At 45.3% G+C, this 26478-nt stretch overlaps 2 protein-coding genes across 2 annotated transcripts in view; both read right to left on the reverse strand.

Moving 5' to 3' along the window:
- Window positions 1-1165: 1165 nt before the first annotated feature.
- GPR162 (G protein-coupled receptor 162) lies at window positions 1166-12135 on the reverse strand. Its single transcript, XM_033923521.1, has 4 exons — window positions 10938-12135; window positions 9838-10027; window positions 3229-3413; window positions 1166-2029 (listed from the first exon to the last, which is right to left on the reverse strand). Exons 1-4 carry the CDS (start codon window positions 11733-11735, stop codon window positions 1400-1402), a joined length of 1803 nt encoding a protein of 600 aa, XP_033779412.1. The 5' UTR covers window positions 11736-12135; the 3' UTR covers window positions 1166-1399.
- Window positions 12125-26478, reverse strand: part of LOC117350309 (T-cell surface glycoprotein CD4-like) — a 45218-nt gene continuing 30864 nt past the window's right edge. Inside the window, exon 9 of the mRNA XM_033924552.1 lies at window positions 12125-12265. Within this exon, the coding sequence (XP_033780443.1) occupies window positions 12125-12265 (141 nt within the window). The remainder of the gene's footprint in view (window positions 12266-26478) is intronic.

Consider the following 26478-nt stretch of genomic DNA (forward strand, 5'->3'; position numbering starts at 1 on the left):
GGGCAGAGCCCTCGGGGCTGCAAAAGATTATCAGAGGTTTTCCCAAAAACAAGCAGATAGGACTTACCTTTGGGGCTGGAGGGGGAACCCTGATTGGCTCCCTGCAGAGGCTGGCTGTACGCGGCAGCATGCAATCTGGAGGGCGAAAACCCCAATCTGCTGATTGCAGAGGCTGGCTTTACGCAGCAGCATGCAAAAACTCCGGAGGAGATCTCTCAGTCTGGATGGCGAAATCCCCTATCTGCTGACCGCAGAGGCTGGCTTTACGCAGCAGCATGCAGTGACTCCTGGAGAGATCTCTCGGTCTGGTGAGACTCCTATCGGCTGCCCTGCAGAGGCTGGCTGTAAGCGGCAACATGCAGGGACTCCGGGAGATATTTCTCTACCAGGCCGAGTGCAGGCGGGGGGATTAGCTGAGCCAGGGCATCCTGGAGGCTCCTTGCCGCTGTAGCTTGTGGATCCTCCGCTGCTGCATTCCGATGAGGATGTCTGCTGGAGGAAGATTCTCGGGCCTCACTTCTCTTTATGAAGTCTCTCAGTGCCCTCTTCCTTAGCTTGCGTGCACGTGGTGACATGTGCGCAAAATTCAATCAACACGGAAACCTTGAGCGCCGGATCCAATCAGTGGGCGCACAATTCATGAGGATCCAGTGTATTCATCCTTCTCCTGCATCCCAGTCGTTTCTTTAGATGATTCAGGCATCTTCAAGTTGATGAGTAGAAAAGTTGTAATGGAGAGCTGTAGAAAATCCGACCAATGGGAATGGGCGGAAACTAAAGACTGGGGATTAGGTGGAAGCAGGGGGAAATGGGTAGGGCTCGGGCATGCCCAGTGGGGCCCGGGCACTGCACGTGCTCAGAGAAAAAAAACAAAAACAAAAAACTCTCTCTGAGCTATTGGAGAGCTTATCCGCAAATTGGGAGGTGTTGGGACAACACCCATATGTGGCTGACTCATCCTGCTTGTCCTAGGAGAACTCTGGTAACATTCAGAGAGCGTAGGGGCTGGAAATACCTGGGGAGACTCTGGTAACATGCAGGGAACGTAGGGACTCTTTTTTCTGATTATCTTATACCAGGTCTGGTTTTTTGATTCTCTGTTAACTGATTAATTTCAGCACAATAACTTTATCAAGACACTGATGAATCTTACAGGAGCTCAATGCACTGTCCTACTTAGATTTTATTCACACATTTTCATCTTTGCTCTTTCTGGAATTTTATGAGGTGATGGATTGGATTCTGTGTATGAGCTGGAGGGGATAACTGAGAGCTTAATCCCTGGGTGCATCCTCTTGCCTGAAAATAGGGCCCTTCCCTTTCTGTTTGCCTGCGGGCCCTGCCCTGCAAGGCCATCGTCCCACCCCTGTAACCCACTTGTTCTGAAAATGTTCAGTTTTCAAATTTCCTGGAGGATAACAGTTCGGATCCTTGAAGTTTCTTGCAGGCTCACAGGGTTCTCGCTGTCCCGGCGAGTCCTTCTGGGAGAGATATCCCGGGGGTCTGCTCTGGGACCCCGGTAGGGCGATCCTTGGGGATATCTGTATTGGGGTCGGGTCCTGCCTTGGGACGCTTCATGGGATTTTCTAAGGGTCTGAAATTCTGTGATAGCATCTGTGAGCGAGCAATGTTGAACGGCGCTGTGATCTTTCTCCATGCCAGCACTTAGTGACAACCGGCGTTCGTCGTGAGGCACAGACTGGGGCCGGGACCGACGCGGGCTTCCCACAGGAGAAGGCAGTGGGGTTTCATCAATGAAGGTGGTGATCTCATCCCGAAAGAAGAAGGCATCCCCCGGGTTGCCTCGAAGTCCTGCCTCCAAGAACTGGCGCAGGCTTGTGAGATTGTCGTCTGCCTTGTGCCGACGAGGTCGCTGCAAGTCCAGGAGGTCCAAAGTGGAGCCGGGGTTCCGGTGAGGACCCCCCCTGCGGATGTCATCTGATGAGGGCCACTTCTGAATGAAGGGAAGTGTCCGATTGGAGGAGAACATGTCACTCTCATCGTGGGACATCCGACGAGACAGTGGTACCTGAAACCCAATGAAAGTAAAATAAATATGGAGTGGAGCTGGGCAAGACTGGACTCGCTCCTATGACACTCTTGGGGGTGGGGGCAAGGGAAATGAACACGGAGGGACAATGGAGGACAGGATGGGGCTGAGAGATACTGAAGCTGACACAGACCTGAAGCATTTTACCTGTGTAAATGAGACATTTGGAGCTCGCTCAGCCTCTTTCCTAGAGCATGAACATAACCACATGGCAAGAAGGCAACCCCCAGCATGCATTTAGGTCAGCTACAGAAACCTTTGCTCATATATTGTCCTTTCAGCATTACTTGTTATGGAAAAAGTACCTGCAGATTCAGTGCACACACTTTGAAATTTGCTCCCCAAACCCTGCGACTTCCTGATCTTCATCTCGGACTAGAAAGTAAGCTCCCCAGAGCAAGGACTGTTTCCTACTGCATCTGAACCTCTCAAGTGGTTTTTCAAGGGTAACTTTAAGAATTAATTTGATGGTATCTTTGGCTGGATGCTGTGTAACTCTATACTTTACTATGGATGGTTTGTGGGGATTTTACTGAGCCAATTGTATGGCATTACTGGTTTTCTTATATGGTGTATTTTCTTGACACTGTTTTGACACAAAAATGACAACTGTAGCAATAAAGTGTTTGGTGAAGTGACTCCTCCAGACTCCGACCCTTCTATCTTGCTGCGCTGTATGCATGGAACAAACGGCCTGAGTCATTACGTCAGACGCCGTCTCAAATCCAAGCTAAAAGCCCACTTTTTCGATGCCGACTTCAATTCCTAACTCCCACTCACCATAAAATTACCTAAGTCTGTCTTATCATTCTCTCTGCAAGAAACTCCCCAACCCCTATATGCTCTGTTTGTCTTTGCAATTAGGTTGTAAGCTCTTCTGAGCAGGGACCATCTATTGCATCTTGATTGCATAGCGCTGCGTACGCTTTTCAGTGCTTTAGAAATGATAAATAGTAGTGGCATTGCTTATGCCATCAGAAACGACCCAGACATGCACTCTGACATCTGAAGAAGGTCCTGGGTTGGCCTGGAAACCTGACTTTGGCCATCTCTGGATTTGTGAAAGTCCCAACCTGCAAAGGATCCTGTCACTCTCCCACTTTGGGGCATCAGTCCTGCGATGCAGCAATGTAGACTGAGTGTTTTGGGGGGGGACTGTGGTGACTTTTAGCACTCACCTGGTGCCGTTGAACTTGTAGGTAGTGGCCCCGCTCTCCTGGCACCATTGTACCCTTCAGAGGCAGCAAGAACTTGCTGTCGTGGCCGTCAGCGAATGGTGGGATGCGGTTCCCGCTGGTTGTTCCATTGGAGTCAAAGCGTACCTCACACAGCCGACGTTCGGCGTAATCCCCAGGGACCATCTCTGACAGAGGGGAGAAGAGACAAAATAAGGCAGGTGCTGATCCAATCCCTAAGAGCTTCCCTGAGATCTCCCCCCATAATGCACAAACAGTCCTAATAACCATATATGGTCATGAATATAGACAACCCCCCCTACTTCCACCTACACACCCACACAATCTGCCAAGCCTGAAGTACATTTCCTATTCACATTTGCTATTACCAGTTCTATATCCAGCAGAGCTTCAAAGTGCATCAGCTGGAGACTGCAGGAATCCTTTATTTCAGAAAAATTGGGCTTGCCAAAAAAAGATGACTTGATGGCCAGCCAAAATGGATCCATCTAAAAGATTTACAGGAACGGCAAAATGTATCCCTCTAAGGCAGGGATTCTCAACACAGTCCTAGGGTCTGTTTTTCGGGATATCCACAATGACTGATTTGCATGCACTGCCTTCTTGGTATCTAAATCTCTAACTCATGCTCATTTTTTGTGGATATCCTGAAAGTCTGACTGGCTGGCTGTGGCCTGGGCGGAGAAGCCACTCATACTCTTAGATCAGTGCTTCCTAACCCAGCCCTCGGGACACGCTCAGGATATCCACAATAAATATGCATGAGTTAAATTTGCAAGCATTATCTCTGTTGTATGAAAATATCTTATGCATATTCATTGTGACTGCCGGGTGTGTTCTGAGGACTAGTTTGAGGCTTGATGGGGAGAGGGCTGATGTATCCGTGAAAGAAAATGAAGGGTCAAAATTGATCCCAATTCCAAGAATCTGGATTTATGGATTTATTGGTTGCCGTAATAGATAAGCTCTTTACATCAGATTAGGATGCAAAACAGCGAGAACCACTGAAATTTGTTTATTAAAAGCTTCTATCCACTACTATGACTGGGGAGTCAATTCAGAGCTTCTCTTAAGGTCTTACAATTCTGAGTTTTCAGCCTGACATAACATGGAGATTCATCCATACCTTACGCAGTGGCCGCATCCCTAAATATCATTAATGCAAGAGCTGTCACTGAAGACAGGAGGAAGCTGCATTCCCTGTTCCCCCCAGCTTGAACTGGTCTCTAAGAACATAAGAATAGCCTTACTGGGTCCATCAAGCCCAGCAACCCGTTCTCACTGTGGCCAATCTAGGTCTCTAGTATCTGGCCAAAACCCAAGCAGTAGCAAATTCCATACAGAATCCCAAGGAATAACAAGATTCCAGAACCCCAAAGAGTAGGAACATTCCATGCTACCGATCCAGGGCAAGCAGTGGCTTCTTCCATGTCTTTCTCAATAACAGACTATGGACTTTTCCTCCAGGAAATTGTCTAAAACCTTCTATCCGCTCTTACCCCAACTGCTGGTCTCTACTTCAGGAAGCAGGTGAAAGCCTGGCTCTTCTCCAAAACTTTTAACTCTGTGGCAACTGACTATCCACTCATTCCACACCTGGACTCTCTAACCACACAGCTTGTAACTAAGACTGAATATGAAGAGAAACTTGAAAAAGAGGCAAAAACTCATAGCAATTTTTTTAAGGTACATCAGAAGCAGAAAACCTGTGAGGGAATCTGTGGGACCGTTGGATAACCAAGGAGCGAAAGGGGGGCCTCAGGGAGGATAAGGCCATAGCAGAAAGACTATGAATTCTTTGCTTTGGCCTTTACAGAAGAAGATGTAAGATATCTACCTGAACTGGAAATGGTTTTCAAGGGTGATGATGTGGAGGAACTGAAAGAAATCTTGGTGAATCTGTCAAAATGGTAGAAACAATTTAAAAAAAATAATATTGTGGAAGACGTAGACCCCTCTTCTTTTCAACATTTTCCTGGCCCCTCTGATCACTCTTGGGCAGTCTGTTGGCTTCTCCGTCTTTGCATACGCCGATGACATACAATTAACACACCCGATCGATCTCACTAACATTGATGACATTCTTACTATCAACAAAAAATTGGAAAAAATAAGCTCTCTCTCAATGTACACAAGTTCAAATCAATGATCTTCCCACTCAGGCAAGGTCAATCGTTACTCTCACCCATTGAATTTAGGCCTATTCCAGTTCAGTCAGTTAAAACCATGAAGCTTTTGGGAATTACTCTAGATGAGAAACTTACATTTCATGATCACCATCTCCGCATGATTCGCTCTCTTGCAAACTATCTAGACCAAGCCTCGCTTAACATTCTCACTCATTCTTTAGTAATCTCTTGCTTAGATTATCTAATCTAATCTTCCATTTGTGAGTCGCACAAACCTATACAAGCTCAAGGTGACAGATCAAAGAGGAAATTAGAGCCATGGGGGCCATGGAGAAGCAAGGGGAGGGGCCCAGAAGTAGGAGGTGCAATGCAGAAGCTGAAACAGTTAAATGTCAAAGAGGTGGGTCTTTAGGTTTTTCCTAAATTCAGTGTAGTTTGTCTCTTTCCTGATTGCTTCTGGGAGGTCATTCCAGGTTTTTACACCCAGATAAGTTAGTATAGAGTGGAAAATTCGCTTGTATTTTGTGGATGGCAGGTTTAGTTGAATTCTGTTAAGGATTCTTCTTGATGTCGACCAAACAGCGGAGAAATAGTTGGATGAGAGGGACTGCTGAGTTTCCGTGTAGAATCTGGTGTAGGATACATGAGGTTTTGAAAATTATTCGCGATGATATTGGGAGCCAGTGTAGTTGCCTGATGAAAGGAATTACAAAAAAGGAAATTTGACGCCTTCAGATAAAATTATCTTTAACGCAAAAAAATGTGACTATGTTACGCCTCTGATGGTCAAAGCACACTGGTTGCCCATTCCCCATCACATCACCTATAAAATAACATGATTTAAAGAGACAAAGTCAGCCTGAGTTCAGCATAGGGAGATCTTGCCTCACCAATTTGCTTGATTTCTTTGAAGGTGTGAATAAACATGTGGATAGAGGTGAGCTGGTTGATGTAGTGTATCTAGATTTTCAGGAAGCTTTTGACAAAGTTCCTCATGAGAAGCTCCTGAGAAAATTAAAGAGTCATGGGATAGGTGGCAAAGTTCAGTTGTGGATTAGGAATTGGTTATCAGATAGAAAACAGAGGGTAGGGTTAAATGGTAATTTTTCTTAATGGAGGAGAGTAAACAGTGGAGTGCCTCAGGGGTCTGTACTGGGACTGGTGCTATTTAACTTATTTATAAATAATCTGGAAATTGGAACGACGAGTGAGGTGATTAAATTTGCAGATGTGGACAAATGCAAAGTGACGCACTTTGGGAAGAATAACCTGAATCACAGTTACCGGATGCTAGGGTCCACCTCAGGGGTTAGCGGCCATGAAAGGATCGGAGTTTCATTGTACACAAAACGATGAAACCTTCCGCCCAATGTGTGGCAGTGGCCAAAAAGCAAACAAGATGCTAGGAATTATTAAAAAAGGGATGGTTAACAAGATTAAGAATGTCATAATGCCCCTGTATCACTCCATGGTGCGATCTCATCTGGAGTATTGCGTTCAATTCTGGTCTCCTTATCTCAAGAAAGATATAGTGGTGCTAGAAAAGGTTCAAAGAAGAGCGACCAAGATGGTAAAGGGGATGGAACTCCTCTCGTATGAGGAAAGACTAAAACGGTTAGGGCTCTTCAGCTTGGAAAAGGGACGGCTGAGGGGAGATAGGATTGAAATCTACAAAACCCTGAGTGGAGTAGAATGGGAACAAGTGGATCGATTTTTCACTTCGTCAAAAATGACAAAGACTAGGGGGACACTCGAAGTTACAGGGAAATACTTTTAAAACCAATTAGAGGAAATTCTTTTTCACTCAGAGAATCGTTAAGCTCTGGAACACATTGCCAGAGGTTGTGGTAAGAGCAGATAGCGTAGCTGGTTTTAAGAAAGGTTTGGACAAATTCTTGGAGGAAAATTCCATAGTCTGTTATTGAGAAAAACAAGGGGGAAGCCACTGCTTGCCCTGGATCGGTAGCATGGAATATTGCTACTCCTTGGGTTTTGGCCAGGTACTAGGGACCTGGATTGGCCACCGTGAGAAGAGGCTACTGGGCTTGATGGACCATTGGTCTGACCCAGTAGGGCTATTTTTATGTTCTTATGTCCATATAATTCACCCTCGATCTAGTCCCCATTTTTCTTGATTTCAGTGAAGTTATCCCCTTTGCTACATATTACAAAGTTTCATTGTCTTGACGTTGTGACCATCATGAATGTTCTACTGTCCTGCTCTTAAAGTGTTTCATCGTATAAGATGAAAGTTCTTCCATGCTATTCCTTATATTTTTTTGACATGTATCATATTTCTGGTCTACGAATGGGTGGTTCTGATACTGTACCAGTGGAGCGGGATTGCTGTGTGACGAAGGACTTGCTTTGACCAAGGTGATTTCCGCACACCACTTGGAATGATCTATCCCTGAGACATGGCCAGTGTTAGGCTTGTCTGACGTTAGATTTCTTACACCTCCCAAAGCACCAAACTTCTGTATCTGACCTGCTCCATCTTGCTGCCATGTCATTGCTATCACGAGAATTTAATTTGCCTGTCTCCAAGGCTTCCTCGTTTTATTTTTAAAATCTGTTTTATACTCAATGTGGTCATTTTACTATTGACAATGCTGTTAACTTGTTTATGTTGAAATCTATCTGTGGTACACCGTCATAAAGGCAGTTAATAAATTCCGATATAAACAAATATTCCACACAGAAGACATTGAGAACCTAAAGATTCTTCCAGTAAATAAAATCTCAAAGTGATCCTGAGAGGGCAAATGGAAAAGGTATCCAGATAGACGTTGAGAATGTTTCTGCTCTTTTGGGACAAACCATAACTGAAATTGCTGAGAAAGCTACGCTCATGTATTTGAGCAGGACAGGAATATGGTTTTAAGATTGTATTTCAAAAATTCTCAAAGTTTGTTTGGTGGTCAAAGAATCTGGGGTTATCCGGATGTTTCAAGATCTTCACAAGAATGAAGAAAAATGTTTCTTTCATTAAGACAAGAGACCATTAAATTGGGAGCTACCTTCCCTGGAAATTCTTGGGCCGGTATTTGGGACCCAAATATACCTGTTTTTATCCCGATCATTTGAACGAGTTTCTGGAAGTTAAGAAGATTATCAAAGAATGACTTTTGGGATATAAAAATTAACAAAGTGGTTCACATTATTGCCTTTCCTTTGTAAGGTTTCCTCAAAGTTTGCAATCTTGAGTTCTAAGGAAGGGTTAAAGGTATTTTTTTCCCCTTTTTTAGTTATATTTCCCTTAAATGTACTGGTCTCTGTGTTTCATGTAACAAGATTTTCTCAAGTGAATGGATTTGAAAACTTAATAATAAATAACATGAAAACCATTCATGAAGTAAAACGATAAACGAATGAAAGAGCCCAGAAAAAAGAAAACACACCTGAAGTATAAACGTCATAATAAAGGGCCAACGCGATGAAACTTCTGGTTCTGCCTATACAGAGGGCTGCTTTCGGCCCACTTCCGTTTCTACCATCGGAGGTGGTGCAACAAGTCCAGGTCCGCTGGGAGTCCTGCAGAACTTTCCCAGCCCCTCACAATTGCTCTGGGATCATGGGGTTTTTCCTATTTGGATAAGATTCACTGGCTCTCACATTCATTTTTAAGGCACCATTTAAGGAAGCAGATTGGTCTGTTATGTTCCAAGTGGAATATTAAGAGCTTCATGAGATTATCATCTGTGCTTTCCATCTGCTTCAGAGGGGAGAGTGTGGCACAGTGGTTAAAGAGACAGGTTGTGGGTTCAAACCCATGCTGCTCCTTGTAACCTTGGACAAGTCACTTAATCCCCTCACTGTCCCAGGGACATTAGATAGATGGTGAGCCTGCCATGAGTATCTGAATAAAGTCATGGCAGGCTCCTGGGAGAAAGGTATAAAAAAATGGGATTAAAAAATAAAATATCCTGCTTCGGCCCGACACTCTGCAGTTCTGTACAGAAGGAAATTCTGGCTTTAGCAAAGAAAGTTTCACAAAACTTCCCCAGGGTTTTAGTTGGCATCTGAATTAGATAATCGGATTCATACCCAACCCTACCATACCCCGCAATTATCAACAAGGATTCATTGCGGCTTACAATAAGATTAATATGCCCATATGAACACCTTTCAGAGCTGGGGCTGGTTCTGAGAATGTGTCACCTTGTTGCCCACTTATAAAATCCACCGTCCCATCCCCCATCACATATGTGCTATGCTGTGTTGCTTTATCGTTTTCATTATGTAAGGGAGAATTTGTGCTTTTTCACCGAGAGCTACCTTGAGTGTAATTCTTCAAAAACGTACCTTATTAATGTAAACAAATTTACCACCCCCACACATCTTCAAGCACATCAATATAACCCAGTGGGCACCCACGCAAGTCATCTTTCCTGCAAACTGTTCCCCCCCAGGGCTTTCCAGAGTCTCCAACGGCCAACGCCAAAGCCTCTCCTTCACTCACCTTCATCTGCGTCGTCCTCTGACAGGATGGCCACGCACTGTTCCCACACAGTCCGCACGTCGGCTCGGTATCTCTCGCAAGACCAGATGAAGGATGGCAGTAGCAGGGTCTGCACCATGGAGCACCAGAGAACGGAGAGGACCATCCAGGTGGGGGCGCTGTTGTACTTGAGGCTAACAAAACTTACCACCTGAGACAAGAACATATAACAAGCCATGACGTGGCAGACTCCTCCCTGGGATGAGCAATAGCTTTCCAAGCTCATAATTATTTATAGACCTCACTTCTAGGAAATTATACAACCAGCTGTGTTAGATGCCTTTACCACATCTTCTGGCAACACAGGGCGCATCTCAATTGTTTATTGAGTGAAAAAAAGACTTCCTTCCATTTGTTATAAATCTGCTACTTGTCAGTTTCACAGAGTGTCCTCTAGTCCTTGAAAGCATAAATAACTATTCCCTACTTACCTATTTCTCATCACCTAATCTATCAGCCTTGAGAATGTCTGAATGCATTACACACAGTCCTAGAGGTGACCGAGTCTGTATCCCTGCATCCATCCCCTGGAGAGTGATTTTTGAACAGAAAAATGGAAGCAGAAATGCACTCCCTCTTGTCCTGTGCAAAATCGGACGAGAGGAGAGCTGCATATTTCCCACAGAGCAAAGAGAAAATCAAAGACTTCCCCTCAAAGAATGGGCAGGGAAAGCTGTGTCTAATCCTAGGGAAAGAGGAGAAACAGCAGCAGGACCAGAATCCGATCAGAGAATACAGACCAGCACCTGGACCTGGGAATTGCTCTTGTTACTCTTCCCTCTGTATTTATCTATGTCACCATTATTACTATAATTTTGAAAATTATCTCCATTTTTTCCCCTCTTTATCGTGTAGTAAATGTATTTGGCAGTACATGTAAAATTGTCTTGTCAATAAAGTTTTCTGAATCTGGCGGACAGAGAGACACTGACAGACTTCTAGACAGAACATGATAGAGAGAGAGAGAGATGGAGAAATACAGAAATGGATATATAGAGAGGTGCAAAGACAGAATGAGTGAGAAAGACGGCAGGGGAGATGCAGAGGACATGAGTGCTCACCAGGATGGGGAGTCCCGTCAGGGTGTCATAGAGGAAGACAATGGCCCCGATAAGGTTCGTTGTCTGCATGGACATCTTAAGAGACTCGGAACCATCGAGTGATGACCTTCTCTTGCCATAGGCATCCTCCACCACGATTGTGGGCACGGTGAAGGCATTGTGGGTGGCCCGCCGGCCCCTGCCCCGGGCACAGAGGGCATGGTAGAAGGTGATGGTCATACAAACCAGGCCCATGACGATACCACCCAGAAGCAGAAGACTGAAGCAAACGCCGAAACCCAGTCCGATCTTACTGACAATGAACTGACAGCCGCGGGCGTAATAGCGCTCGCTGTTGTCGTGCCAGCCAATGGACGGCAGTGTGGACAGGATGAAGGACACCATCCAGATGCCCATGATGGCGTGCAAAGCCTGCTTTTTGGTGTTGCTTAGGCGGTAGTTGACAGGCCAGCGGACCATCCACATGCGGTGGTAGGAGAGAGAGGCCACAGTGAAGCAGGTAGCCAGGGCCAGGGTGTAGTAGGTGGACACAAAGACCTTGCAGATGCCCTCATTCCAGTCATAGTCTGAGGCCTCCTTCCGCAGCTGAATTACTGAAAACATGGTGAGGGGAATGGCGGCCATGAGGATGTGGGTACCCGAAAGGAAGCAGAGAAGTAGTTCCAGCGGTTTGCGCTTCTGCTGCTTGGCACAGATACTGAGGATGATCCAGGCGTTGGCCAGGAGAGAGAGAGCCCCACAGGCCAGCCAGGAGAGGGAGTTATTGTGAAAGGGGTTCTCTAGGTTACTCTGCTGCATTTTATCCAAGGCCAAGGAGTAGGGGTGGTGGCTACCACTTCAGGGATCCCTAGAGCGAGCAGAAGTTCTGGGGCAACTCCCGGCACCAGCCCACTCTTACATCTGCCACCCTGGGCTTGTCTACCCCCCGGCTGAAGCCACTAGAATGGTTCTGGGGTCCTGTGAGTGGCATCATAGCAGGGGAGGCTCAGACATCATGATCACTTCAAGTCTTCTGTACTCCACACTAGGGACACCATAAGGAGTGTGAGGAGAAGGTGACTGAAGCTGAGGATGGAAGAAGTGTCGGAAGAGGTGATGGCTGGTAGGTTGATGGAGGTGTTTCAGGAGGCTGTGACTGGGGGGCAAGATATGGGAGGTGTAGGAAGTGACTGCATTTAAGAGCTGCTTCAAGGGGATCCTCTGCAGCCTCTGTTGACTCTAGATCTTCTGGAGACCTCTTGAAGGGTGCAAGAAGAAACACACAGATCCTGAGCTCCGTAAGTCACATCTGTACCTTTGAGAGCTCTGAATGAAAACACATCACCTCCCTAGAAAACAGGAACATTCAGAATGAAGAGCGTCATTATATTAGATGTCTCTCATCCCAGTCTGTCTGTCTGAGAGACAGCATGGGATAAGCAGAGAAAGTAGATGGAAAATTAGGTCAATAGGAGGGGGAAAGACAGAGGGATTAATGGGGGGAAAAGGAGTAGGAGAGGCAGAGAAGGAGTGATGGGGACAGAGAGACAGTAAGGGAGAGGCAGAGACAGAGAGAGCAATGGGGAGAAGCAAAGAGAGTGAGGAGAGACAGAGAGGAATTGATGGGGAGGAGGAAAGAGAGAGAGTTGGGGATGGGACTTGATATATCACTTTTTCAAGTCCCATCCCCAACTCTCTCTCTCTTCCTCTCTCCATCAATTCCTCTCTGTCTCTCCTCACTCTCTCTGCTTCTCCCCATTGCTCTCTCTGTCTCTGCCTCTCCCTTACTGTCTCTTTTCAGTGTGGTTACAATCAAATCAGTTTACATATTTTAGAGGTAAGGAGAGAGGGAGAGGAGGGAGGGGATAGGTGAAGAGAGACAGAGAAGAAATGATGGAGAGAGACCTAGAGAGAGCAATGTGGAGAGGCAGAGAGAAAGAGAAGGAGTGATAGGGAGGCAGAGAAATAGAGAGGGAGTGAAAACGTGAGGGATACAGTGAAGGAGTAATGTGTGTGTGTGGGGGGGGGGGGGGCAGAAGTTTTTCACAATGCTGGTTCCTGACATCATCATTGCAATACATACATCTTGAAACAGGCTGTTCTGCAGATGAAGAGTACAGGAATTTATTTTTTTTTTTTGGGGGGGGAACTGTGTCTCTTCTCCAGGGAGTTACAGGCTTACCATCTCCTGATCCCAGGATGGAGGCAGCAAAAAAAACAACCCTAGAAGGGGGTCTAGAGAAATGTATTACCTAATTCCAGACTCATCACCACTTTCCCATCCTTCACTACCCCCTCCATCCATTGTTCATCATAATTCTCCCTCCTTTACTCCTGCCCACTCCTTCTCTCACCTTGACTATCTCCACCAGTCTTTCCTCCTTATTTCTCTCCGATTCTTCCCCACCCCATTTCTATCTTCATTTCTCTCCCCTCTGTACACCCACAGTTCTTCCCATCCCTCTCCCCTTCCCTCTCTATCCCATCTCACCACTCTCTCACTCTCTTCCTTTTCTCAAATTCCTCCCCACTCCTCCGACATCCTCCCTTCTATCTGTATGACTTTCCTCATTCCTGCCACTTTCTCCCTCCCTCCCTTTCCTCCACCTAATCTTCTCCCATAAGTTATGCCTTTCCCCACCTCCCAACACATCTCTTTCCCCACTTTTCTGCACCCATTCCAGTCCTTTCAGTTTACGTTCCTTCTCTATATATACCAAGACCCATCTTCCCACCCTCTGGTGCCTGATATGTCCCTACCACCATCCTTCCCTGACTCTCACCCGCCCCCTCCTCTCTCTTCCTCTTCCTCACTTCATACCCCCCTGTACCACCCTCCACCTGTCCTTCTCCCTTCTCCATCCCTCTTTCCCTTTCTCCACCCACTCTTCGTCTGTTCATGGCCCTTCAGGCAGAGACAGAAGAAAGAGCTTCAGTTCCACCCTTCCCTTACAGGGACATAAGGGGGAAGCAGGGCGGAGGAGGAAGAGGAAGGGGACAGATGACAGGATAGATGCTGAGACCTGGCCTTCTATGAGGATATTCAATGGTGGACAAAAGCTGAGAGAAAAATGGAAAGGCGACAGACAGAAAAGATGTAAAGATTCATGCAATAAACGGGAGAGATGATGAGAGGTGAAGAAAGAGAGAAGAGGTACCTTCCTCCTGGTTACAGCTGCCATGGAGACCAGAGCATCTCTCTCTGCGCACTGCTCCCTTTGGTTCTCTCGGTCTCTCCTCCTGCCTCTCCCTCTGGCCTAGAGGATGGGGGTGGGGAGGTGGGGTGGTTGGAGGATGAGAATAGTCTCCTCCCCGTGCATGCACCCCTGGAGGGAGTGATAGGAGGGAGCGAGAGACATAAAACCATGCACAAAAGCACACAGATGCACTAGCAGACAGACACACAGATGCAACCCCTTCCCCCCTACACACGCCCACCCACACATGTGTGCGCAAGACACCTGTGGCCTGCCTTAGCTGGGGTTGAATAAAATCAGGACACAGTTTAACCCCTTTCATTCCGAGTACATGAAAGGACAGACTCTCCCCTTAGCCCCAACAGCTGGATTCTGATATTAGGGGCAGGAAAGAATCCCTCGCCTGTGACACTCGATCTCCTGCAGGTGACAAGCAGCATTAAAGCAGCATAAAAACCCAGAGCAAGAGGGAAGCACACGACAGCAGAGTCACCAGAAGCCATTCTGCATCTAGTCACCTCCCGGAGAAAGCTGGCAGAGGAAAGAGCCTGTAGGACTTCTGAAGACGGGTGGGCAGTGTGGAGAACATACACGTGGCTCTCTTCCTGCCACAGTGTTCAGAGCAGGTGGAGTCTTCTGATGTCTTTTGGGGCAAAGTCTGACAGAGGGAGAGTTGCCGTGACTAATAATAGCCGGGTCGCAGAAATGGGAGAGCGGGCTGCAGAATGGGGCAATCTGCGTGCCATTGGGGTGCACTGAAGCCATTCTAGGATGCCAGCGTAGGTGCTCCAAACTTTAGCTAGAAGCAGTTATGCCAATACAATGCTGAGAGTATTCTATAATTGCCACATATATGCTCCCCTATAGAAAGTCCATAATCTGTTATTAAGATAGACAAGGGGAATCACTCCACTATTCATTTGCCGCCAGTGGTGACCCAGTTTAAAGTTTTCTATTCAGACAAACCTTTATATTTATCATAATTGATTACACCTGTTTGTGTTTTAATGCTTCAATACCTGGATAAATCTAGGTAAACCATTCCGAGCTCCTCTGGGAGAACTAAATGAATGACTTCTCTGGATTCTGACCGATTGGTCCTGCCAAATCCCACAAATCAACCTGAAACTCGGAGTCTTACTATATTTTCTGGCTCCAAAATGATGGAACAACTTCCTCCTCCAATCCAGGGTTTCTCAACTCGGTCTTGGAGTCTCCCTTCGCCAGTCAGGTTTCCAGGACATCCACAATGAATATGCACAAAATTGATTTGCATACACTGCCTCTATGGTATGCAAATTTCTTTCATGCATATTCATTGTGGCAAGGGGGGGACTCCCGGAACGAGTTGAAAAACACTGAATTATCCTTTCCTAAATTTAAAGCATTTCGAACAAGTCCTTCTTTTATTCTTTCATAACGGACGAGCGAGTGACAAGTTTCAAGTTTATTCAAAATTCTAAGCGATGTACAAAATAAACAACTTAGACTATACATAGAAAACAGAAAAGGGAAGAAATACAATTGTTAAAGTAAGTAAGACAAATAAGGTGAAAGCAGAAGGCTTGAGATAAAGCAAAAAAGGATCCTAATCTAGCTTACTAACAGTCAAATGCATCTTTAAAAAGACAGAATTTTAACTTGCTCTTCCATCTGTTGAGAAGACGCTCTTCCCTTATAAATGGGGAGGGAATTCCATATTTGAGGCGCTGTGACAGAGAAAATAAATGGTCGACGTGTGTTAATCTTTTTAATTAATCAATTAATCAATCAATTAATCAATTGATTAAAAAATTAATCAATGTTGATCATTTGATCTAAGTATTCTTGCTAGGGCATAAGGAATCGAGAGTTTATCGATGAAAGTGGGGGTTTTATGAAGGAGAGACTTGAGGGTTAGCGAACATTTTTTATATGTTATGCGATGAGCTACTGGAAGCCACATGGGGAGGGGAGGCGACACATGGTCAAATTTCTTGGCTTTCACGATAAGTTTAATTGAGACATTTCGGATAATTTGTAGTCATCTTATTTCCTTTTGGGCTATTCCCTTGAATAGATGTTTACCGTAGTCGATTTTAGAAATCACTAGAGAATGTATTAGTATGTTAAGTGACTTATGACATAAGAATTTTGATACGGAACGAATTTGACGTAGTCTGAAGAAATTTGATTTGACAATGCTACTAATATGGTCATGATAAGTTGGTTTGTGAACAAAAGTAACCCCTAGAATCTTGATACTGCTGGTCGTCTGGAGTGTGATACCCTTAAGAGTGATAGGAACGTTGAGTTTAAGGCCGTCTTTCCAGGGAACGAGCATTACGTTCGATTTGTTAACATTGAGCACCAACCTATTAGCCCGGTAGAAAAAAATTCATTATATGAATGGTCCACTATGACTTTTAGTTCCTTCTATATGTTTTATATATAATCTTGTACAATGCAAATATACGAGGGTCATTTCATAAATAATGCGCCCTAATTTTTTTTAAATTTACATGTTTTATTTTTTGTTTTTTTTTCAAGTATTTCTTTACAATGGCCAAGTCACAACGTTCGGAAAGCTTCATTATTCCATCCAAGACACCGTTTTAGTGTCAAAACAATTTTATTGAGTTAGTGCCATACAAAGGATGACAATAGCCAAAAACAAACAAAAACACTCCTCCCACAACCCCAACCCCTCCCCCGACAACATGCTACTAAAAGACAGTAAGGGCCCACAAACTGCACGGGCCTTCCCCCCCATACTCTTCTTTAACCCAAAGTAACCCCCCCCCCATCCCCCTGGTTCCCCCTTCAACATCCGCTTCTAGAAGAGAGAGAAAAAAAAATATATTTTTTTTAAACCACCCACATACCACCCAAAACCAAAGACAAACCCAAGGAGCTACGGACATCACAATTCATTCAAGAGCAGACTGCGCCCTTTGGGATGGAGAATCTGAAGATAGGGATCCCAGAGCCGCAAATAGCGGTGACTCCCTTTCCTGGAACCCTTCGCATCTCTGGCTTCCCAACAGGCCAACTGATGTACGACACCTCTCCAAAGCCAAAACCCTGGAGGCTCAGAAGAAATCAAAAAATTTCAAAATACCCTTCCGAGCCACCAAGGCTAGCTTCCGGCATAAAATTTACACATCCCACCCATCGACCCATAAGCCCCAGCTAAGTCCAACACCAGCTGGTCCGGCGTGCCCTCCAATGCTAAACCCAGCCCAGTACGCATAAAATGTAAAACCTCCCGCCAATAGGATTGTATAACCGGGCACCACCAAAACATATGTTCAAAGGTCCCTTCCCCCAACCCACATTTAGTACACAACTTAGACTCAGCACCCCCGCAATAATAATACTGCTGAGGCGTAAGATATTCCCTAAAAACCATCCGATAATAGCATTCCTGCAGGGTCGCACTGCGGGTCAAGGCAGGAACTCCCCCTATTTGCGCAACAATAATCCCACTCCTGTAAAGGTATCTGCAAGTCTTTTTCCCATCCTTTATGATATAAACTCATATCTTTACACCAAGACACCGTTTTAGTTCAGTTACTGAATGGCTTGGATACCAGCAGTAGAAAGCTCTTCCTGAGATGTTCATGAATAGGTTGTTTCAACTTTGGAAAAAGGTCAAAGTCTGGTGGACTCATGTCTGGACTGTAGGGAGCAGGAGGTAACACCTCGCAGCCATATTTGCGTAGTTTTTAGTGACGAGAGTTCCATCTTCCCCACGGTCCAAGAAATTTTGACGAGCTCAATCAAAAGTCAAACAAATGATGATTTTTGCTTATGATCATGGAGGCATCATCATTACAGACAAAGTTCCATGTGGAAGACACTCAGACACGAGAGGGGTCGACCACAAAGCAAATGAGGAAGACAACACAGCAACAGAAAAGGATACCGTGGAAGAAACAGTAGATACTGCTAAGCTTAAAAAGTCCAAGAAGGTAACACAAAGGGAACTCAAATGTATGTATACGAATGCTAGAAGTTTGGGAAACAAAATGGGAGAGTTAGAAGCAATAGCAAAAAACGACAAACTGGAAATCATTGGCATAACAGAAACATGGTGGAATGACGAAAACAAATGAGACACAGTACTACAGGGATACAAACTGTACAGAAAAGATAGAGTGGGGCAGAAAGGTGGAGGCATTGCCCTATATGTTGTCACCAACCCTCCGCAGAGTAGGGCTGCCGGGTGACAAACACAGGGATTCTGGCGTGTCCCCTCCAACCAGGGGTACCTTCAGGACTTTTTCAGGTGGCCCTGGGCAATTTGCCTGGGCCTAAGAGATGCAAGGTAAGTAAAAAGGTTTCACCATATCACCAGCCAAAACAAGTTCTTTAGGAAAGAATAAGTTGTTTATTCTGACCCACAGGCCAAAAGTATGCCACAGAAAACAAACATCACTTTTGCAGGTCATTCAACAAAAATAGTAAATTTTGCAAAAATAAAGCTTTACTGCAAATTCAAACTAAATCAAAACTCCTTAGGCAAAAGTAGCCATAGTAAACTCTGGTAACAGTTCAGCTTTTCTCTCAGCTCCCACATGCAGGCAAAATCACACAGCTGAGACAGATAATCTAATTAGCTTCAAGAACGGGAGTCACAGCAGGATTTCTAAAGTTCCAAAAACCAAACTTAACTATGTCAGTTTGAGCTTCAGGTTCACAAACTTGCTTTTAAATCCATTCCTCAGTTTGAAGCAAGTATTATTCTTACTCTCAAAATACTTATAAAGTTCAAACATATCCTAACTTCTGCAGGCATAGTTTGCACAGCAGAAACAAACCAAACATCAGCAAAAGAAAGAAAAAAACACAGACCACTAATGGTTTCCCAGTTGCTGCATTCTTTCATGCAACTTCCATACCTTCCGTCTGGCTTTCTAACATAGGGCCAGCCAGTTCTATCTCCATGCCTTCCACACGATCTAGAACCTGGTAGTTTGAAGTAGGCAGGATTTCCTCCAAATCCTGCATGGGATAATCCAGCACGTTTTCCTCTCCTGCTCTGTTCCACAGCTCTTCACCTGCCTTGAGCTGTGGGAGTGACTCGCCCTGGTCACTCGCTCCTCCTCCTCCTGCTTGACTCAGCCTGCTTTTAAACAGATCAGAGCCAATCCCCTTCAGCCTGAAGCGGGGGATGGGTTTTGGCTCTACAACAGTTGTTCTCTGCCTAGGTTTTTCTACTGCAGCTACCTTCCTCGTGGCTTCTCTAGCTGCTCTAAAGCCAGGAGGCTGCTGTTGCCAATCTGCCTGTCTCTGTTTCAGTTCACTATCTCCTTGGTTATGGGGGCAAGGGAGGTCAGCCTCAAGGTGAGTGCCAGAATCAATCTGGTCTGCTCTTCTGCATCCGATCCTATCAGGGACCGGACTAGTGCTGGTGCTGGGTTTGTCACAATGTTCGGGAAGGATTGGAATCCGTGAGAGAGACTATGGTGGAAGAGAAAGAGAAGCTGGAATCCCTCTAGATCAGGATTCCCAGACACAATGATGCTTCAACATCATCCGTCTCTGCTTGTTTCTGCAGTGCCTGATTGGCAAAATCTCCCATGCGTTCGAAGTCAGTGCCTCGGAAGTGGAGTACCTTTGTTTTTGTGTTTGATCTAGGGAAACCTTTCCTAAGGTTAAACCGTACCATGTTGTGGTCACTGGAGGCTCCTACTGAGACCTCCGAGACGCTTTCCCTGTTGGTGAGTACCAGGTCCAGGATCACCTGGGTCCTAGTGGGCTCCAATACCATTTGTTTAAGTCGTGCTCCCTTCATGGACGTCAATAGCCTCCTGCTGCTGCTAGTTGTCGCTGAAAGTGTGTTCCAGTCCACATCAGGCATGTTGAAGTCCCCTAGCAGAACAGCATCCCCCCGTAGAGTGATATTCTCAACGTCTTCAATTAGTTCCGTGTCTTTGTCTTCCAGTTGTTTTGGAGGTCTATATACCACACCAAGATACAAGCATTTTTCTCTACCTCTGGCCAGGTTCACCCAGAGGGATTCCCCGGTGTACTTGACATCTGTGATCCTGGTCGTTTTGATGTCCTCTTTAATGAATAGTGCTACCCCTCCCCCTAACTTACCCTCTCCGTCTTGACGAAGTAAGTTGTAGCCTGGTATAGCCATGTCCCACCCATGAGAGTCCGTGAACCAGATTTCGGATATTGCCATTATGTCCAAGTCGGCATTTATTATTTCGGTCTCCAATTCTAGAATTTTATTGCCTAAACTGTGTGCATTAACATACATAGCCCTCCACACCTTGTGTTTGATAAGTCCCTGTAGAGAATTTCCCATCTTAGTCAATGTGACTCCTAGAGAATCGTTTGTAGTGAGTGTACTTACCTCGGACCTAGAAGCGGAGTTTCGACTCACCTCATCAGGATTATTACTTACTGCTCTGGTATGGTATGAGTGGGTACCCTCCCCCAACTTACCTAGTTTAAAGCCCTGCGAAGCAGGCGGGCTAGTCGGTGTCCAAAAACATTCTTACCTCTACTGGTCAGGTGGAGTCCGTCTTGTCCCTGAAGTCCCTGCAGCGTCTCTCCATGATTTAGAAATCCGAAGTTCATTTCCCGGCACCATTCATGTAGCCACTCGTTTGTCCTCAGGATACGCTCGTCTCTGGCCCTTCCCTTACCTTTAACTGGAAGGATCGAAGAGAAGACCACCTGCGCTCCTGTCCGCTTGAGTCTGTCCCCCAGAGCTCTGAAGTCTCTGGTGGTGTCCTCCGGTGTGTTCCTGGCAGTGTCATTTGTTCCGACATGGATGAGCAGCATGGGGTAGTGATCTTGGGGCTTGAGCAGCCTATCAAGACAGGCGGTCACATCTCGGATTCTGGCTCCAGGTAGACAGCAGACCTCCCTCGATTGCATGTCTGGTCTGCAATCGAGGGAGGTCTGCTGTCTACCTGGAGTCAGAATCCAAGATGTGACCGCCTGTCTTGATAGGCTGCTCAAGCCCCAAGATCACTACCAATTATGCCAGTTGGAATCTGGGTCGGCATGTTTAGGAAAAGTGGGGAGTTGGTTGAGAAATTGGGTCCAGAACAGTTCACTCGTGATTTTTTTGCGGTAGGTGATAGAGTTTGTGGGTCTGGGTGGAGTGCCAAGATGAGACATGAAAATGGGAAGGCAGAAAGAGCCTAGAAGGTGATCAGACCAGGGGACATGTTCTCAACGGGCCTCTTCGGCAGGTTTTGTGCTCGGTCAGGTCAAGGAAGCTGATGATGTCTAGTGTATGCCCCTTATCGTGGGTAGGGGTGGGTGAAGGAGCGGTGAAGCCTAGGGAGGTGAGGAAGTCTTTGAATTCGGTTGCATCCTTGCTGGTGTTATCATTTAGGTGGAGATTAATATCTCCAATGATCAGTAGTCTCTGGAATTTTAGGAAGGCCCTTGTAATGGTCTCGAGAACGAGTTCAGAGGATTTGTTCCAGGGGGTTGGTGGGCAGTAAAGTAACAGGATACCTAATGGGTAGGGATGAAGTTCATCTTTGACTGAAGCTAACATGAATTCTAAAGAGGTATGGCTGCCCTTTTCAAGGAGCTGGACATCGAAGAATGATTTGTAAAGCAGAGCCAGGACTCCTCCTTTCCGGTTGATTCTAAATGAGAAGAGGCCTTAGTAGCCAGGGGGACAGATCTGGAGTTACAGTAGAGTGTTGGGACTGGGGTGAGAGAGTCGGAGGTAAGGTTGGGTAGGTTGGCTGGAGGAACAGGCTTTAAAGAGGTGTGATTGACTCCTCGGTGTTTTTTGAAAGGGTGGGTTCTAGTGCGTACTAGTGCGGGGATTCTGAGACCAGGGCAGACGTTGTTGGAGTTTATGGAGTCGGGAAGGTTGTGGGGGAGAGGTTTTTGGCAGTGGGAAGTGTTGGTGAAAGAGCAGAGAAGAAGAAGGAGGAGCCAGGAAGGTGGCTTCATTGTGGGATCAAGGAGAACTAATGAGAGGGGTTGAGGCAGAGCTTGCCAGGCAGGAGGGAGGAGAATTGAGTATAGGTAAGGACTGAGTGAAACAGGAGAAGGACTAAGAACTGAAGGAGAATACGCACCTAGTTGTTTCTAGTGAGATACAAACGGGGGTGGAACTTAACAATTGCTAATAGTGAGATACAGACTGAGGTGGAGCTTAGCAATTGTTAATTAGTAAGATAGGAACAGAGCTGGTGCTTAGCTGGGGAACGGTGGTAACACATGCAGTACAGGCTATACATGCGGTAACAGATTGTACATGCGGTGACTGGCTATATATATTGGCTATACATATGGTTTTACATGCGGTAACAGGCTATAGGTGCGGTTTATAACAATCTATGACATTCTGTACATACAGTTTGTACAAGTTAAATAAGCAGGCTATACAAGCTATACAGGTTATATAGGGACAGAGAAAGCTGTGTTGAACCAGCTGATAGAATCCCCATGAAGAGCAGCAGTTGGGAGAGACGAAAGAAAACACAGTTCCCTCAGAACCTGGGGTGCTTTTTCTCAAGTGACTTGGCACCAATGGACAGCCTTAGAGTGGTCTGTCTATGCTCAGAACCTAGGGTGCTTTTTCTCAAGTGACTTGGCACTAGAGGACAGCCTTAGAGTGGCCCCTCTTTGCAGTTGTGTTGAAAACCAAAGGCAAAAGAGAGCCAGCGTGGCTTACCAAAGAGGTGAAGGAAGCCATAAATGAAAAGAAGGACTCCTTTAAGACGTGGATACGCACGAAAACATCCAAAGCTTGGAACAAACAGAGATGATCAGAAAAAAATGTCACAAGGCGGTTGCCAAAAAGGTCTACGAGGAGAAAATAGCGCAAGAGGCCAAAAATTTCAAGCCCTTTTGTAGATACTTAAAAGGGAAAAAACCCGCATGGGAGGCGGTGGGACCGCTGGACGACCTGGGAGGAAAAGGGTGCGTCAAAGATGACAAACAAATTGCAGACAGACTGAATTCCTTCTTTGCGTCTGTCTTTATAAAGAAAGACACCGCAGCAATACCTGACACAGTGAAAGTGTTCAAGGGAGTCGTACAGGACAGCCTCACCACAGTAGAAGTGGACTTGGACCAGATTTACCACCAGATTGACAAACTTAAAAGTGATAAATCTCCTGGGCCGGACGGAATTCATTTGAGAGTCCTAAAAGAACTGAAATTTGAAATCAGAGAAATATTGCAAAAACTTGCCAACCTGTCAATCAAAACAGGACAGATACCGGATGACTGGAAAATAGCGAATATCATGCCGATATTTAAAAAAGGATCGAGAGGAGAGCCAGGAAACTACAGACCTGTGAGTCTCACATCTGTCCCTGGAAAGATGGTTGAGGCGCTGATCAAAGATAGCATGGTCCGGCACCTAGACACACACGACCTGATGAGAGTCAGTCAACATGGCTTCATGAAAGGGAAATCATGTTTGACGAACCTACTTCAGTTTTTTGAGACAGTGAACAGACAAATTGATAGTGGAGAACCGGTGGATATTGTATACTTGGACTTTCAGAAAGCGTTCAACAAGGTTCCACATGTGAGACTTCTCAGGAAATGGAGGGAGATATACTAAGATGGATAGGCAAATGGCTAGAGAACAGAAAACAGAGAGTAGGGCATAAATGGGAAGTTCTCAGAATGGGAAAAAGTGACTAGCGGTGTACCTCAGGACTCGGTACTTGGACCCATCTTATTTCATATTTTCATAAATGACCTGGAAGAAGGAACATCCAGTGAAATCATCAAGTTTGCAGATGACACAAAGCTATGCCGGGCAATCAGATTGCAGAAGGACAGCGAGGAACTCCAGAGCGACTTGAATCAATTGGAGAAGTGGGCAGATAAATGGCAGATGAATTTTAATGTGGAAAAATGCAAAGTGATGCATTTAGGCAGAAAAAATAAAGATCACAAGTAGAGTATGTCAGGTGTAACTCTGGGAAAGACCAAACAGGAAAAGGACCTGGGTGTACTGATAGATAGGACCCTGAAACCGTTGGCGCAATGTGCGGCAGCAGCGAAGAAAGCAAATAGAATGCTAGGCATGATAAAGAAGGGAATTACGAGTAGATCAGAGAAAGTTATAGTACCGCTCTACAGAGCCATGGTCAGATCGCACCTGGAATACTGCGTCCAGCATTGGTCTCCGTACCTAAAGAAGGATATAAAACTGTTAGAGAGGTGCAGAGATGAGCAACAAAGCTAGTGAAAGGTATGGAAAACCTGGATTACGAGGAACGACTTAGGAGACTGGGGTTGTTCTCCCTTGAGAAGAGGAGACTGCGAGGGGATCTGATCGAGACTTTCAAAATACTAAAAGGATTCGACAAAATGGAGCAGGGAAAGCAGTTATTTACAATGTCCAATGTGACACGGACAAGAGGACATAGACTGAAGCTGGGGGGGACATCAGGAAGTTCTGTTTCACGCAGCGAGTGGTGGACACCTGGAATGCTCTCCCAGAGGAAGTAATTGCAGAATCCACCCTTCTAGGATTTAAGGGTAAACTAGATGCACATCTCCTTAAGAGTGTAATTCAAATGGTAGCACAAACTTAACCACCATTATCACCAGTTTCAAGGATCCTCAGCGGCACCACTTGGAGCTCAATACAATTTCATTGCTCCAAGCTTTACATGTCTACTCGTCATCGGGTCCTATTATAATATTTGATATTCAATAATATTCTTTACTTTTGCATATTTTAGAAATGTTTCGTTTTAGTTTAGACTTAAATAGTGTTTAAAAAGCTGTTACTTAGCTTTATCATTGTCATACCGACATGTTTCGCTATGAATAGCTTTATCAAGGATAACCCCTAAGGAAACAGCAAAAGTAGACATTAATGTATATACCTTACTATTGCTCTCCAAGTAACCTAGACAGCATTTCATATCTCACCCAAATAATAAACCGCCAGCACATAAGACCACCATGTCCTCAGAGATGGCGGTGGCGTCTTCTGCTGAAATTAAATAGAGCCGAACCCAGGATCACTGTACTCACGTGATACGTGGCGGGGCCTCCGCGTGTGCGGATCACCAGACTTGATGGACCCAGGGAGATGACAATTCTTATGTTCTTATGAAGAAGTGTCACAGCAGTGCATTATCGTGATTTTTTGCAAAACATGTGCAGAAAAATGCACAAAACCCGACCTCAGTTGCTCTTGGCTGGGCCACTCATTCTTCACGACAACACTCGCTTGCACATAGGGAATGTCGTCATTAAAAACTATTCGAATATGGCTGGGAGGTGTTACCTCCTGCTCCCTACAGTCCAGACATGAGTCCACCAGACTTCGACCTTTACCCAAAGTTGAAACAACCTATGCATGGACATTGTTTTGCATCTCTGGAAGAGTTTTCTTCCGCCGGTACCCGAGCCATTCGGCAACTGAACAAAAACGGTGTCTTGGATGGAATAATGAAGCTTAGATTGAAGGATTGTACAGAAAAAACATAAAACATGTAAATTAAAAAAAAAATAAATAGTGTGCATTATTGATGAAATGACCCTCGTAGATATACATTTCTATTATATGCAGTATATAAAGTCTCAATAAAAAAAATGAACTATACAGGAACTATTAAGTTACACAGCAAAGACAGAAGGTCAGTCTTCAAGTGAGAATAGTGCTCTAGTGGCAGCTTAAGGGATCACTACAGAAGAAAGATAGGTAGGATTTTACAGCTCAGAGAAAAATGTTTACATTGCATTCCTTGATTTAAAGCAGATATGAAATTAGAAGCCAACTCTGAGGGAGAAAGACCCAACAACTATTTACAGCTGCCTCATTTCCAGTTCATGGCTGAGGAATCAACAAAGATAAGGCAAACTCTGGTGACCGACTACTGGTGCAGCATATTTCCCCCTCTCCTAGCTTTTATATGTTCAGATCCTGCAGAAGGAGAATGGAATGTGAAGCTCAGGATGTGTTCTAAAATCAATTTAATCAAACAGTGGACGTATCGTTATCTCCAGCAGTGGTATCTCATCCTCTGATATTCAAGCCATCAGCTGAGATCTCAGGAGTGCAGAGAGGGTAGGAGGATCAGGATTGATAATATTCTGTGTGCTGCCACCTGTAAGGATAGACAAGATGGTTTCAAAGTCTCACCTTATTTCAGACACCTGAGAAATCTTATCCTGCATCCAATCCCAGGACTAGTACGTGATTCTAGAAGATCTCTGGAGTTAAACTGTCAGGCTCAGACGAGGGAACTTCCAGAACCAATAGAGCAGAAAAGGTCACTCTCCTGATATTATAATCCATTTATTGATATTTGAATAATTTGTATGCTTTGTTTAGATTATTTTTTAGTATTTTTTTCTATGCAATGAACTGGTTTGGACCTTTGCTTGGAGAGGAACTTTATAAATGTTTA

This window comes from Geotrypetes seraphini, chromosome 16 (assembly GCF_902459505.1).
Source record: "Geotrypetes seraphini chromosome 16, aGeoSer1.1, whole genome shotgun sequence".
NCBI lineage: Eukaryota > Metazoa > Chordata > Amphibia > Gymnophiona > Dermophiidae > Geotrypetes > Geotrypetes seraphini.

Coding starts and splice junctions, on each gene's coding strand:
- GPR162 (XM_033923521.1), bottom strand. CDS start 11,735: ATGCAGCAGAGTAACCTAGAGAACCCCTTTCACAATAACTCCCTCTCC. Junction 3,414..9,837: donor AGAGGACGACGCAGATGAAG/GTGAGTGAAGGA, acceptor CCCCTCTGTCAG/AGATGGTCCCTGGGGATTAC. Junction 2,030..3,228: donor TACAAGTTCAACGGCACCAG/GTGAGTGCTAAA, acceptor ATTGGGTTTCAG/GTACCACTGTCTCGTCGGAT.